This window comes from Gopherus evgoodei, chromosome 2 (genome assembly GCF_007399415.2).
Source record: "Gopherus evgoodei ecotype Sinaloan lineage chromosome 2, rGopEvg1_v1.p, whole genome shotgun sequence".
NCBI lineage: Eukaryota > Metazoa > Chordata > Testudines > Testudinidae > Gopherus > Gopherus evgoodei.
The window spans coordinates 58,989,330-59,004,518 of record NC_044323.1 but is presented as its reverse complement, the minus strand read 5'-3'; the positions used below and the strand labels follow the sequence as shown (position 1 = coordinate 59,004,518).

Sequence of the window (15,189 nt, the reverse complement as noted above, 5' to 3'; positions counted from 1 at the left end):
CCAAAGGTGGTTTTGATTTTGTCCTTGGCAAATCAAAAGGTGAGTTTGCCAAAAGCAAACCCAAAATAGGGCTGCCCGAGTCTGTCTGTCTGTCTCTCTCTAATAAGTAGATGAGATATGTTCCTCAACTGTTGTTTAAGGTTGACTATATTAAGGGAAAACACTCTGATAATAAAATATAACAGAGCTGTGTAAACAATTATGACTATAGATAGATCGATCAATGTTTCTAAAGCTCCATTTAAAAAGCTGAAAAAAATGTTTAAATATAGCTTCATATGATCAACCCCCTCCCCCACAGTTTTGTGTTAAATAGCTATTTACATGGTTGACATTAATCAGCTCCAAAAGGAGCCATCATGGTCATTGGGCCAATGATAATTATTTTTAAGTCTTTTTGAAATAGCCTTAATGGTTTCAAAAGAACCAGAAAGTTCTCTTAGGTCAATAATACAGGTTTTAACAATACTTTATAAACAAACAGTTTGCGATCTATTTTGTCAATATATATTTCCATGAAAGGCTTGTAATCACTAGTATAAAAGCAGTTTAAAATTAACCAACATACCCCAAAGGATTTTACCAATGGGATTAAGTAACACTAAAGCTGTGAGACAAGGAAAAAATAAATGTCTCTTCTCTGTTTTTTACTACGTGCCTGTGTTTTGAACCTGGAGACATCTCATTAATGAGCTACATCCTTAGTATGACTTAGCTGTGGGTTGTGTGTGTATTTATACAAATAGATTAGTTTGTAACATTAATGTTAATGAGAAACTTGTGCATTTACAAGTGCATAGTAATGTCCTTCCTTTGCCAGCAGCTGGCTGTGCGTCCCTTGTTCCACTAGTTTTCCATTATTAATCACTGCTATGACATCAGCATTCTGGACAGTCGTCAAGCGGTGAGCAATAATAATGCAGGTTCGACCCTTCCTGGCGTCGTCCAAGGCTTTCTGGACAATCTGAAGACAAATGCAGTGAAAAACTTGTTATTACTTGGAGAATCTTCCCTTTCATAGGTAACACCTTTGCCTTTGAGCGTTCCTCACTGGGGTTTAGGAGTCAGGACTTCCCATGCATGAAGGAGGCCTCAAGCAGAGGGGCCTGATATTACAACTTTTATTTGTGTGAGTAATTCCACTGAAGTCATTGAGACTACTCTCATGAACAAAGGCTAGCAGAATGAGGTCCAAAAGGATGTAGTGTGGACCAACATAAAATTTAGATTTACCATGCAACACAACTAATTTGCAGAGGTGTAATCAGTTGTCTGTGATAGTGGCTGCTTACCAAATGTGTGTTATATTTGACACTGCATGCTGTCTGTTTCCAACTACATGCCAAATTTAGAGAAACTAACAACCTCTGTCCTCCCCGCCATATGCCCTTGTCCAGGTGTTTGTCAGTTAGACATGCACAATACTTAGATCAGTTTGGAGAAAGCAGACCAGCTAAATACATAGACATGACTAAAACTTGCATGTTCATTGATAGTATCAGCAATGCCAGACACTTCTTGTTAGCCATAAAAATCCAAAATTCAGGATCCTGACATCTGGCTCACAACTGGATGGTGGTTTGCATGGTGGCATTTTTCACTTCTACTGCATCCCCATCCAAATGAACTGTTTATTCATCCCTGTGGAATCTGCCCCCTCTCCTGGAGATGGTGGATGCAATGAGGAAGCTCAGCCAGCTGAGCAGCAGAGGATAGCTGAATTACTCTCTCTTCATTGCACAACATCTCCGGAGAGGTAGGAGGTGTTGCTGAAGCCTTTTTTCCAAGGCAGCTGCTCCTGTGTGTCACCTCTTACCCTCTGAATGCAGGTTGATCAAAGGGCTGGGAAGTGGACAGAGGCAGGATAACATTAAATTTCTTCATTGTTCCATTCTGTCCTGACAGCCAGCAGTTCTACTGGCAGAGCAGATCCCTCTTGCTCTCTGTAGCAACACCTGTTCACCCAGATAGAGCAGGAAATAGTGCAGAAAGAGACCACTTTGCTGCTAGTGCTGCTGGCTGAAGGGAAGAGGAAGGAGCCTTCTCTAGTAGATCACAGTCTACTGTTTGAAGACACCTGTCTCAAACTCAAAGTTGCTAATTGTGAATGGGATTTTCCAAAGTGCTCAGCATTGGTCTAACTGTGAACCCATTCAAAAAGTGCCATTGACTTCATAACTGACTTTGAAGAAACTGAGTCAGGCCATGTCATAAACAGATAGCTAAGGTTAATGTCTCTTTCACCTGGAAAGGAGTAACCTGAAACACCTGACCAGAGGACCAATCAGGAAACAAGACTTTTTCAAATCTGGGTGGAGGGAAATTTTGGGGTGTGAGTTCTTTGTTCTTTGTCTTGTGTCTGACCCTCTCGGCTCTGAGAGTGATTTTTCTATCTCCAGGCTTTCTAATCTTCTAATTGCAAGTTGTAAGTACAAGGATAGTAAGACAATAGGTTTATATTGTTTTTCTTTTGTATTTACATGTGTGTAGTTGCTGGAGTGTTTTGAATTGTATTCTTTTTGGATAAGGCTGTTTATTCATTTTTTTCCTTTAAGCAATTGACCCTGTATATTGTCATCTTATTACAGAGACCATTTTATGTCCTTTTTTCATTCTTTTTATATAAAGCTTTCTTTTTAAGACCTGTTGGAGTTTTTCTTTAGTGGGGACTCCACAGAATTGAGTCTGCAGCTCACCAGGGAATTGGTGGGAGGAAGAAGTCAGGGGGAAAATCTCTTTGTGTTAGATTTACTAAGCCTGACTTTGCATACCCTCTGGGTAAGGGGGAAGAGAGATTAGCTCTCTCGGTACTTGTGTTTCCAGGACTGGAAGCAGGGAATCTCCTAGAGTCGTCCAGGGAGGGGAGCCTGGGAGGAAGTAACAAGGAAACAAGGGGAGGGGGCTATTTCCCTTTGTTGTAAGACTCAAGGCATCTGAGTCTTGGGGTCCCCCAGGGAAGGTTTTGGGGAGACCACAGTGAGCTAGGCACTGTATAATTCCTGGATGGTGGCAGCATTACCAGGTCCAAGCTGGTACCTAAGCTTGGAGGTTTTCATGCTAACACCCATATTTTGGACGCTAAGGTCCAGATCTGGGAAAAAATGTTATGACAGGCCAAAACTGAGGAGTTCTGAAAATCCCATTTTGTCTCAAGCCCCAAGTGTTGCTGGCTACCATGAGCTCCCAATTTAGACACCAGGAATAGAAGGCAATCTACACCTTGCAAAAGCAGGCCATAGACAGAGAGTGAGCTAAGGATTGTTCTGTGGAACTTTCAAAATTGTATTGTAGATGGAGTGCCTGTGTTCTTGCAGTGAAGTGTTCGAACCCTGTAATTTTGTGTGTATTGCAAATGGTAGAATTCATATTACTAACCTTTTCACTTTCTGTGTCAAGAGCAGATGTGGCTTCATCCAGAAGTAGTACTGCTGGCTTACGAACTAGAGCACGAGCAATTGCTATTCTTTGTTTCTGACCTCCAGAAAGTCGTGCTCCTTTATCACTCACTCGGGTATTATACTTCTGTATAAGTAAATATTCATTGTGAATGAAAGTTAGAAACAGAAAGTTATATTTTAATAGTAGATAATGTACTATATTAAGCATTTCCACCGTGAAAGAAAAAAGAATAATGTAATTGTTTTTAATAAAAAATAAAATTTAATAAGATTTTATTAACTGTTTGAATCAAAATGCATATCTACAGCTACATGTATTGATAACTACTCTGTAATGAAAATACTTTTCAGCATTAGAAACAGACTAACTCCCAGGTGGTGCAACCATTCATGTGTCTAGTCAAAGACATCTGTACTTCAACATATAGATCTCAAAAGACTTTTATAATTTCAAGGCCCTAGAGACACACACTCAGGAGGTGACCCTTTATTTCTTACACATCCAAAACTTTCTTCTAAGTATATTTTCAAAAACTAGGTGGTAAAGAAAAAGAAATATTGTTTTTTTTTAATTTTCAATTCCATTTTCAATTCCATGCAACTTTACAGGAAGCCCGATTTCTTTGGGCTTTTCCAAGGTCTTTCTCCACTTTGAGAACTAAGTCCGTGGCAAACATGAAGGTTAAAATGTACTTGAAACATTTTACCTTTCAGATAAGATTAGAACTAGAGAAAGTTTCAGCCAAAAAAGGAAAAAGAATTGACAAAGTTTATGAGGAAATGAAAATAAAGGTTTAGAATCAAATGTCTCTTTTATAGTTGTTATATAACATCACTGTGGTAGAGGAAAACAAGAAAACTGGAACTCAGATTTTGCCTTTGAATTAGCTAATTATGACTGCGTCTGTGTTAATACATATTGCAAGTTACATTTTTAAACATCAGCTTCCTATTTTCCTCTTTGAGAATTGTATCTACAAGAAAATAAGCTTTTCTGAAAAAAAGTAAAAGCATATTGTTTTGCATTAAGGGGAGTTGCTTCGATAGGTCACAGTGACTATTTACCCTACACTGAGAATGGAAAGACATTTTCATTTACCTCTGGGAGATTTTCTATGAAGGTGTGAATATTTGCTGCTTTAGCTGCCTCTTCAACTTCCTCCTGACTGACAACCCTACTGTTGTCTCCGTACTGGATATTTTCAGCAATGCTGCAGTCAAACAAAAAAGGCTCCTGTGACACAATACCCAGTTTGGACCTTAACCATTGCAAATGCAAAGTCTCGGTATCGAATCCATCTGCAAACTAGAAACAGAAAAAGGGAAAAATCATTCCCTGCAGAATGCAATACTCCTCCTCAGGATACAATGTAAATGTGAAACACGAATCTGTAAAAATCCTCTGACCTGTGTTAGAGTTACAGTAAAAGTAAAGTGGTCAGTGAACCACTTCTGATCAAATAATAGATGACTAGATCTTTCATCCAAAATTGAACTGAACCAAAACTCTTTGAAAATTCAAAAGAAGATCAGATAACCTTTTCCTCTCAGAAGTATTTTTTTTTGTGGACATCTGCTCTGCTAGCTTCCGTAATAGATGTGGAATTGCCAATCTATAATGAGATGTGCCAGAGAATGTCCATCTTTACTGATGATGACAGGGACCAGAGATCTCATGAGAAAGTCTGTTCATGAGCTTCTTCGACCGAGACGGTTGAAGAGCTCCAATAAGAATCCACATCTTTGGGCATTTATTCAAACATCCTTCGACTCACCATCTCTAGATTATTCTTCTTGGAGCTCCCATCATCATTAATAGGACTTTCATCAAAAGTCTCATCAAGTGATGAATTAGACCTCAAACTGTGTCATGTTAACATGACTACAGGACTAGTGACAAGAGTTACATTATGGGACGTATATTCTAATGCCCCCTCCAATATATCAAGTCTATCAACAAAGAGATGCAATCTAGTGATCTAAAGCCTGGACGGGGAGTCAGAAGATCCAAAGTTCTACTCCCAGCTCTACCTTAAGCAAGTCCCAAGTCTTCTCTGCAGTACCTGGACCTGTAACAATACTCATCCACCTCAAAGGGGTGTTGTGCGGATGATTTAATGTTTGTAAAATACTTTGAAGAACAGTTCTATAAACTCTAAGCGTTAACAGCTTCACAAATCTCTTCTTACCACTTGTCCTGCCATAGGGTCATAAAATCTCTCCAGTAGCTGAATGGATGTGCTTTTGCCACAACCACTGCTCCCCACCAAGGCTAGCATCTGTCCTTTATTAACCTTCACGCTTAGTCCTTGCAAAACATGAGCTTCTGGTCTTGTAGGGTATACAAAATGGATGTCCCTGAATTCAATATTGCCATCAAACTGACTCTGGAAATGGTAGAAAATATAAATGTATGACAGAAGACCTGTCTATCCTGTACAGAAGCATCAAACACAACTCAGTATGGTCATTTAAATAAAGGCGTTGACAAGTCAGTTGGAAATGGTATGGCATTTTCAAACCCAGAGCATTTTTGTCAGTTTATTATTGCTTAAATATGCAGTGACATGGATTGGTATCTTCTGTGTAAAGGGCCTCCTTGTTGAGTGGCTCTTTTCTGCATCTCTCTCATTTATATCATTCCTTTTCAGCCTGGTTCGCAAGGGCTATCATTACTTTAGGTAAGTAAACAACCCTAATACCTCTCTTTTATGTCATCAATACATATGATCCAGACACTATCACTGGGTGTGGAAAACATAGTTCCTGTCCCTGGGAGTTCACTGTCTAAATAATGTAATTTAAACACACAGTACACAGGATGAACATAGTACAAAGTGAACATCAGATCTCAGATTGGGTTAAACATTTTTACTTTGGTGGATTATTCACAGTTTTCAAGGACAACTATGTTTTAAGTGTAGGTTTGAATAGGGAAAGGGTAGCTGATGTGCTCTTTTATGTAGGAAGGGAGCTCTGAGTAGAAGAGGTAGCAAGGAAGAAGATTTGAAGACAAGGGTGAGTGAAGGAGATGTTAAGAGAGACTATGGGAGCCTTCTCTGATGCCTGGGGGATGGACAGCTCCAGGACCACAATACCAGCACTGTGAGTACAATGGACTCTTACAGCACCGAGAGAACTTCCAAGGTTTAAACTCTTTGAGCCAAATCTTAGCTTCACTAAAGTCAAAGGCAGCTGCTTCACTGGCATCAGGATTTGGCCCAGAGTGGTTTCACTTTCAATTAAAGCCTTTATCCGCAAGAAGATATTTCCCTGGGAGCATTAGCAGTCTGGGCATGTGGAGCTGATTCAGGAAAGTAGTCAAGCACATGTGTGACTTAAAGTTGTGCACATGAATTACTGGCATGCTTACAGTATGTGCCCGAGTCCTTTTCTGAACCAAGGCCACTATCCAAAAGCTAGAATTCAAAAGCAATTTCAAGTTCCTAAAAGGCTGGCTCTGCTTGTAAAAGCGTTTATGGAAAGCACTGAGAGACAATATGAAATGTGTTCAGTTTACAAATACAAAGATGAGTTTCCAACTGTAAACACTGGACTTTGAGAGACAAGCTGGGTTCTTTCCATCTCATGTATAATCACCAGGAACAAAAGGTTCTACAGGCCAACTTACATCCTCATTAATACTTGGGCAACCTCTTTGACTTGAATGAGGTTACACAAGTGTTGTATGCAGTGTTGTTAGAGCCACGTCGGTCCCAGGATATTAGAGAGTCAAGGTGGGTGAAGTAATATCTTTTATTAGACCAACTTCTGTTGGTGAGAGAGAGAAGCTTTCGAGCTTATACAGAACTGAAGAAGAGCTCTGTGTAAGCTTGACAGCTTGTCTCTCTCACCAACAGAAGTTGGTCCAATGAAAGATAGTAACTCACCCACCTTGACTCTGTTACACAGATGTAACTGACTGGAACTTAGCAAACGCGTCTGCTGATAATGCACAAGAAGGGACAGGATCTAACTCACACTCTCCCCAGATGCATAGTTTACAGGACTAAAAAGCAGTGAAAACACACTTGTATTGCTAAAGAAAGCAGTTATAACTCTGGGCTTGTCTTCGCTACCTGGGAGATCGACACTGCTGCAACTGATTCAGTGGGTGTCGATAGCAGAGTGCTCTCTGATCGACTCTGGTACTCCACTGGAATGAGAAGAGTAAGTAAGTCGATGGGAGAGCATATCCCATCAACACAGCACAGTGAAGACACTGCGGTAAGTCGACCTAAGCTACATCAAACCCAGTAACATTGTTCACGTAGCTGGAGTAGCGTAACTTAGGTCGACTTATCCCAGTAGTGTAGACAAGGCCTCAGAATACACCCAACGGACAGAACCGGTGAATGAAATGTCATTCTTCCAGTCATTTTTTCAGAACAGAACTGTACTTAAAAGTATTCTGTTAATTTCTCAAGCCAAAAGAGAATATAAAATTATTAAATTATTGCTGTTAAATTTTACCCTACCTGTCTGATCCTGTCTTCTGTGACATTGCAAAAGGCAATTTAACAAGATTAATACAATTAAGGACAATATAGTACCACTAGGTTTATTAGTTTTAAGGACTTTCTGAATTGCCTTACCAGTTTTGTACCCTCTTCACTATAACTGTCAACTAAGGGTTTCCGATCCAAAAGCTGAAAGATTCGTTGGGCAGAAACTTTAGCTTTGCCAAAATCTGGTGCCAAAGAAGTGGACTGCCCAACATTCATAGCACCAAATAGAATTGAAAGAAAGGCTCTGAAAACCAAACACAAAACATCTTTCAGTTCATCTAAAGAGAGACTTTATTATTGTTCATAAATTATATTGTTTTCCTTATTTAAAACGAACAGACAACACTATATATAAATCTGAGAATTGTGACTTTTTAGAACTTTATGGCTTAGAAAAATTACACACAAAGGTTTAGAAACAGAGGTTTACAGCTACAAATATTTTTATGGGTGACTAATGGTATGTAATTTCTCCACTCAGAAGCATTTCACAAAGCCCGTTTGAAGTGTCAGCAGTAAAAGTTTCTCCACAGTAAATAAACTGAGCCAGGCTCTATACATGCCAACACACCTCTTGCACTATTGCCTCAGTAACTAGACTATACACAATAACCATGTGTTGAAATCACTGCCTTTGGACCGATGTGTACTCACATAAATACATTTTCAAAGTTTGTATAACAATTAGCAATGAGCCATGTCCCGAATCTGAAGATTGCTGCATCAAGAAAGTAGTTTGCACATTGGGCTATTCCATAGATAAGTCCATATAGGGGGGCTTTTGTTAGAGAGTCCCTGATAAAAGAAAAGATTCATGTTAAAGGAAAAAATTGTCATGAAATGCCAAGAGCAGAGACTGGCTGGGAGAAGGTCAGATCTTTGGACTAGGGGTGACAAACCCTATACCTCACTCACTCAAAATATAAATAATAATAATTAATAAAGCTGCTTGCTCGAGGGTCCATGAAAGTGCCTCCAGAGAGAACTTATGGCAAATGAGATCCCTTCATCCCAACTAGCTGTTTGTTGGATAGGATCTTATGATAAAATTATCTTTAATACTCAAAACATTTTAACACTTGAATGCTGGTTCCCAGAATAAATATTTATGGATGGCCAAAGCAATGTGATACAAAGCAAATTGATACTTTTGGTAAGTCTCTTAAGATCTTTGAATGCTTGAATTTTTGGACACTTTGGATAAATATAGTAGTCATGATGGAAAAGTCAATGTCTACAACACAGCATAACTGAAGCACTGCAGATATTGCCTGCTCTGAGTACAGGAGGAGAAAAAGTAGCAACTCAGACCCCACTGAACAGTGGTGACTTTTAAATGGTGGCCAATGTTGTTGTGTAGGATGGTAAAACTGGATCACCTTAATTATATGCAGACCTTGCTGTGACAAAGAATCTGGTCCTAGTTCTGACAAAATGATTTTTCAACAGAAAATGCAATGTCTGCACATTTGAAATTTTCCATTGGGAAAAAAGTAACAAAATATTTTATTCTGGATTGGTTTGACCTGAATTGAAATATTTCTGCTTTGCACCCATAGCCATGTGACTCCGATAATGTATTATACCACTTAGTCAGAGGGGAGACCACACTGCATCCTGGGAGATGTAGTCCAACCAAGGAGCCTGGCCTATAAGAGAGGCAATGTTCCAAAACAGGGAAATGCAGTTTGATGTTGAACTAGATAGAAACAAAATGTTTCAGATCAGTTAAACAAAAGAAAAATTAAATATTTCAATTATTTGGGAATATAAAAATATTTTGTTTGGAGAAAAATGCAAAAATGGAATGATTTGCCATTTCTAAATAGAATTTTTTCTAAAAAAACTTTTCTTTCTGTGAAAAAATTTGATATATTTTCACATTTTATCCCACTTCAGAGCAAACAGAGGTTGAAATATTAGAAATTCCACAGGATAAAAATTCAGATTTTTACTCATCTCTAGTGCTCATATATTTTTAAAATGTTTTCCAAAATTATTTCTCTATAAATCATAATATTGTGATACAATGACCTGCCAGGACTAGAGACAAGTGCTAAAGCTGAGAATCCCATTTCTCCAATGAAATATACATTTTTTTTCTCATACTGATGATGGTTTATAGAATATCGAAACATAAAACTGTCATTGGCAGAGGACTATCATTTTCAATCCCTGCTTTTACTTAAAACATATTGTTAGGCCTGAATAAAAATATAGCAGACAAAATTAGGTATGCCAACCTAACCAAAGTCAGGCTAACAAAGGTTTGTGGGTAATTTCTGAGTGGAAAACACTAAGAAGCAGCAGCATGTTTTACAAGCGCTGGGAAAAAGTAAAATAAAAAAAAAGCTGCATTTTTGGCATAGTACCAAATGTGCTGTGTTCGGGCAGCTCCTTTAAAAAACTAATAAAAGCCCTAGTTTCCCAGCCTCCTTGTTTTCACTCCCTGGTTTTGTTCTTTGTTTGTTTTTAACTTTTTTACATTTTTAACTTTAGGCATGCATGTATACTAAAGGTGTCTAGTTTCTAGTTGTTAAAAAAAGGGAGTGGGTTGCTCCAGTGAATAATTTATGATGCAATGAAACTGTCTATATAGGCTTATACTAAAATGTAAAAAGGGGGCTGGTTCTCTCTAAAAACGAGCTGCTTTTTATTGATGCGTGCACTTGTCAATAAAGAGCTTTTAATCGAACCTTGCTGGTGTTGCCTGTCTCTCTCGCGGTTAGACAACAAACTTTGCCGTCGGGGTTAAAGTCCCTGACATCTTTGGCGACTCCGCCGGGACCCGTCTGACTCTCCGGCGGGAGATCGAACCCTGAGGCAATGCAGCGCGCATCCTCCAGTTTAAAGAAGCCTTGCCTGCTAATCTAATCTCTGCATTGGCAATAAGGCGTGTTCTGTAAACCAGCTAAAGCTCGTAAAAATCCAGCAACGTGTACCTACCCTTTAAGTAGGGTCCAGGTTGTCGGGGTTAGAGTCCCTGACAATATTTAAGGGGAAAGAAACAAAATGGATGGTAGATCATTTCATTTAAATAAAATGGAGACTAGAAAACTGTCGGACATATTTGAATATTAGAAATTAGCCCCTGCAGGGGTTAGCTTGTAGAGAGTGACTGAAAAGGCCAAAGGGGGAAAAGAAATGCACCTTATTTCAAGACCAGCAAGTTCTTACTTGTAGTACAAATCATAATACACGGTGACATTATGCAGTATAAAGTCTTTGCCACTTGACTTATGAAGCTCATTTTGCTGCAGTGCTTGTGAAGAAGTAAACATCCCATATTTATGTTAATAAAAACTTTATACCAGGTCATTACATTCTCTCTCACTCACAAATATTACGTCACTCACAACAGTATCTAAGTATGTATTTTAAAGAAACTGAGTAAATACTTTTTACCCTGCAAAAATCTTTTCAAATCAGGTATGTGTTTAATATTTTCATTCTGCAAATGAATGTAATATGACTAAATCTTGAGTTGCTTTAAATTAAGAAAATATGTATTCATTGCTTTTAAAAAACAGAATTGCTTGAGAGCAAAGCCTACCTGTATGGACTATTCAAACTTGCATTATATCTCTCATAGAATGTATCTTCACTAGTTAATGAAGCCACAGTTCTTATATTTTCAATCACTTCCGTTGAAATCTAAATCGGGAGACAAGACAGATATGAAGTATTCTCTTCTGCTTGAGTCTACTCCTACCACTACGTATTTAGCACATCTATAGCACTTTTCATTTTTTGCTCTCCAAGTGTTTTTCTTTTAATAAAAGGAGATTAAGTATCGTTCTCAGGGAAACTGAGGCACAACCATTAAATTATTTGCCTATGGTCACACAGTGGTCTTTCTACTAAGCCAGCATGGCTGCTATGTGATTCCTAAGTACTCCTTCCGGACCTGTACATTTTGTTGTACAGCAGCATTAGCTGGCACTACAGAAGCCATTAAAAGGTAAGAAGTTATCCCAGGCAGCAGCTCACTGGAGGGCTGCATGCTACCTTGGTTATGCAGCCTGAGCAGCACATTGAACTGGGTGAGACTCACACTCCTACTACACACCCCCAGTGGGGACTCCTGCTCCTGCTTCTGCCAGGCTTCCCCAGCCATGTGCCAGGCCCACCCAGTCCACCCCTCCTTCAAACCAGGCCCTTCCCCCACATACTTTGGCCAGGAGTGACTTGTATCTTAACTTTTCATTTTCTGGATTTCAGATGTTTAAATGTGCATGATCTTTAGCCCCCCACCCCCACCTCCCCGATCCTGGCTTCACTGGAGGGCAAGGCTCATCTGAGAGGCTCAGATGCTTCAAGAAGAGCAGAGTCCCTAGATCCCAGCTCATATGGAGGAGCAGCGCTCCCCAAGACCCAAGCAACACAGAAGGAGGGAATTCAGGGCTGACAGCCCACCCCCAAATCCTCAACTTCCTCTGCCACCCCTCACACTCCCCCAATCCCCACCCTCCCCCTTATTTGAGCCCCCAACACTTCTTCCCACCCATCCTCATTTATCCCCCTCCTCATGTACCAGCTTCCTCCTTTCCCCAGCTCCAGGCCCCACCCCCACTCCTACTCCACCCCTTCCCCCAAAGCCCTCCCCATCCCCAGTCTTCCCACCCTGCTTTTTCACACCCAGTTCCTCCCCCTCCCCCGAGTGCACCTCATCCCCACTGCTTCCCCTTTCCCCCCAGCACCTCCTGCACACTGCGGAATAGCAGATTGTGGTGGGCAGGAAGCACTGGGAGGAAGGGGGAAGAGTTGATCTGCGGGGCCACCGGTGGGCTGGAATAGCTGGGGGAGAAGGGAGGGAGCTGGCTGTCAGTGGGTGCTAAGCATCCATCAATTTTTTTCCACTTGCAGAGTCAGCACCTATGCCCCCATCCCTTGCTCCAGACCCAAAACAGTGCCCTTCTTCCCATTTACTCTTACACTGCAATCACCCCTTGTAATTAATTTTCTTTTCAAACACAGTTTAAGAGCCTGTGCTCAGAGTCCATTTCTCCAAATTAAAACAAAAGTTTACATTTTGTTTTCAGATTTCTGCTCAGGGTGGGCTTAGAACTTCAAAGCTGCTAGAATCTGTGAAGTTAATTTTTCCCCCTCGAGGCTGTGGGGAACCCCATACTCAAATGATCCCATCTTTGGATCACTCACCCTACGCTTTCATGACACATAGCTAATTTCAAGACAATCTGTGTAAACACACAGATTTTAGCATACTAAGGCCTTGGCTACACTGGCGCTTTGCAGCGCTGCAACTTTCTCACTCAGGGGTATGAAAAAACACCCCCTGAGCACAGCAAGTTACAGCGCTGTAAAGCACCAGTGTAAACAGTGCCCCAGCTCTGGGAGGGAGGCTTCCAGCACTGTAAGTTAATCCCCACAGGGAGGTGGAGTACCTGCAGCGCTGGGAGAGCTCTCTCCCAGCACTGGCGCCGCGACCACACTCGCACTTCAAAGCACTGCCGTGGGAGCGCTCTCACGGCAGCGCTGTACAGCTGCAAGTGTAGCCATACCTTTCGTAGTCAACCTTTAAACAGGAAGCGCTTCCCCACCTTAACCAGAGCAGAGCTGGTGCTCAGTTATAATGCTGTATAAAATTAGAAGGCCAGTGGAGCAGAGGTGCTCCACACATACATCAGCATCATAATAGTCTCAGAGAGCTGTGAAGTGGCCCATTCATCTCAATAAGATGTTCTCAGCTCAAAGTGAACACCCAGCCTGAATTCAGACAGAATCTAGCTCTGAGGAGGGTGACCAGACAGCAAGTGTGAAAAATCAGGAAAGGGGTGGGGAGTAATAGGTACCTATATAAGACAAAGCCCCGAATATCGGGACAGTCCCTATAAAATTGAGACACCTGGTCACCTAGCTCTGAGATATATGAACTGCTCCATTCATGCCAGTGGGTTTTCCCCTTCCCCCTTCCCAGGACTATAGAGTTTCTGACATGCCTATTCTCAACTCCTCACCCCTCTCTCAGCAGTGTGTTCTTGGGGCATGCTCTGAGCATGCCTGTTCTAAGCTTCCCACACAGAGGACCCGGACTTCCCTGATCCAAGCTCACCTAGGGAGAGGTAGAGAGAGGGGGCCAGACTCCTTTAGAGGGACAAAACATCCCAGATTCCAATGCATGTGAGGAGGTAGGGAGAGGGGCTTAGATGTCCCCAGAAAGCAATGCCTACTGCAGACCCTGGCTCACATGTGAGGGGACATGAAAGGCAGATAGATCCCCATGGCTGGGCAAGGCAACTTCAGAGCCTGGCAAACAGAGGGGAGTCAGGTGCAGGGCTCAGACACCTCCAGAGAGGCCCCCCCCAAATTCCACCTCACATGCAAGGGGTGGCTAAGACTCCCCTAGAGAGTTAGGGGGACCCCAAGTTCAAGCACACACACAAAAGAGACAGAAAGGGAGAATGTGGAGCTGCCCCTATTCCCGCCAGATCCTCTGCAACAAACCCCCATGTCTGCCTCCCAGTATCCATTCCCCAAACCCAACCTCTTCTACCACCCATCCCCATTTATCTCCCTCCCCATAATCTCTTCTACTCCACGCAGCCTCAAACCCCTCTCACCCTATTCCCCTAACTCCTCCATCCCATAAAATGCTCCTCTCTTGCCAGCAAGAATTTGCACACCTATTTTTTTAAACAAAAATACTTTGATGACATTACACCTCCCTCCAAAATAGAAGCCTGATAGTAACAGATTTTAGTAACATGCCAGCCAAGCTTTCCCAGGTTTTCAGCAAAGGGGGGCTGTGAACTGTCACTAGCTAGGGGAGTTCAGGAACAAACACTTACTGTGCATCTCTTCAGTCTATCCAGCCGCTTTGACCATATTCTATCTGTAAATCCTTTGGGGTTCGCTTTACATATGTGCTCAATAAAAGCAGCAAAGAGTCCTGTGGCACCTTATAGACTAACAGACGTTTTGGAGCATGAGCTTTCGTGGGTGAATACCCACTTGGTCAGATGCAAGGTATTCACCCACGAAAGCTCATGCTCCAAAACGTCTGTTAGTCTATAAGGTGCCACAGGACTCTTTGCTGCTTTTACAAATCCAGACTAACACGGCTACCCCTCTGATACGTGCTCAATGTAACTTATAGAGTGCTTGACCTTTACTCAAGAGCCTAAGTGGATGGCCAAACTCTCTTGCTAATAATGCTCTGAATCCTGCTTCCCCCAAGTGGCTAGTGGATGCCATGCATTGTCTGGGGGTAACCCTCAAGTGAGTGAGACCCTTGTGTCAGGATCAGACCCATGGTCTGATCT

General features: G+C 41.4%; 1 protein-coding gene across 1 annotated transcript in view; it reads right to left on the bottom strand.

The window, feature by feature from the left end:
- Positions 1-766: 766 nt before the first annotated feature.
- LOC115644949 (ATP-dependent translocase ABCB1-like) overlaps positions 767-15,189 on the bottom strand; it is an 81,838-nt gene continuing 67,415 nt past the window's right edge. Inside the window, 7 exon segments of the mRNA XM_030549378.1 lie at positions 767-964; positions 3,376-3,522; positions 4,498-4,704; positions 5,588-5,785; positions 7,994-8,150; positions 8,561-8,701; positions 11,460-11,560. Coding sequence (XP_030405238.1) covers positions 767-964; positions 3,376-3,522; positions 4,498-4,704; positions 5,588-5,785; positions 7,994-8,150; positions 8,561-8,701; positions 11,460-11,560 — 1,149 coding nt within the window.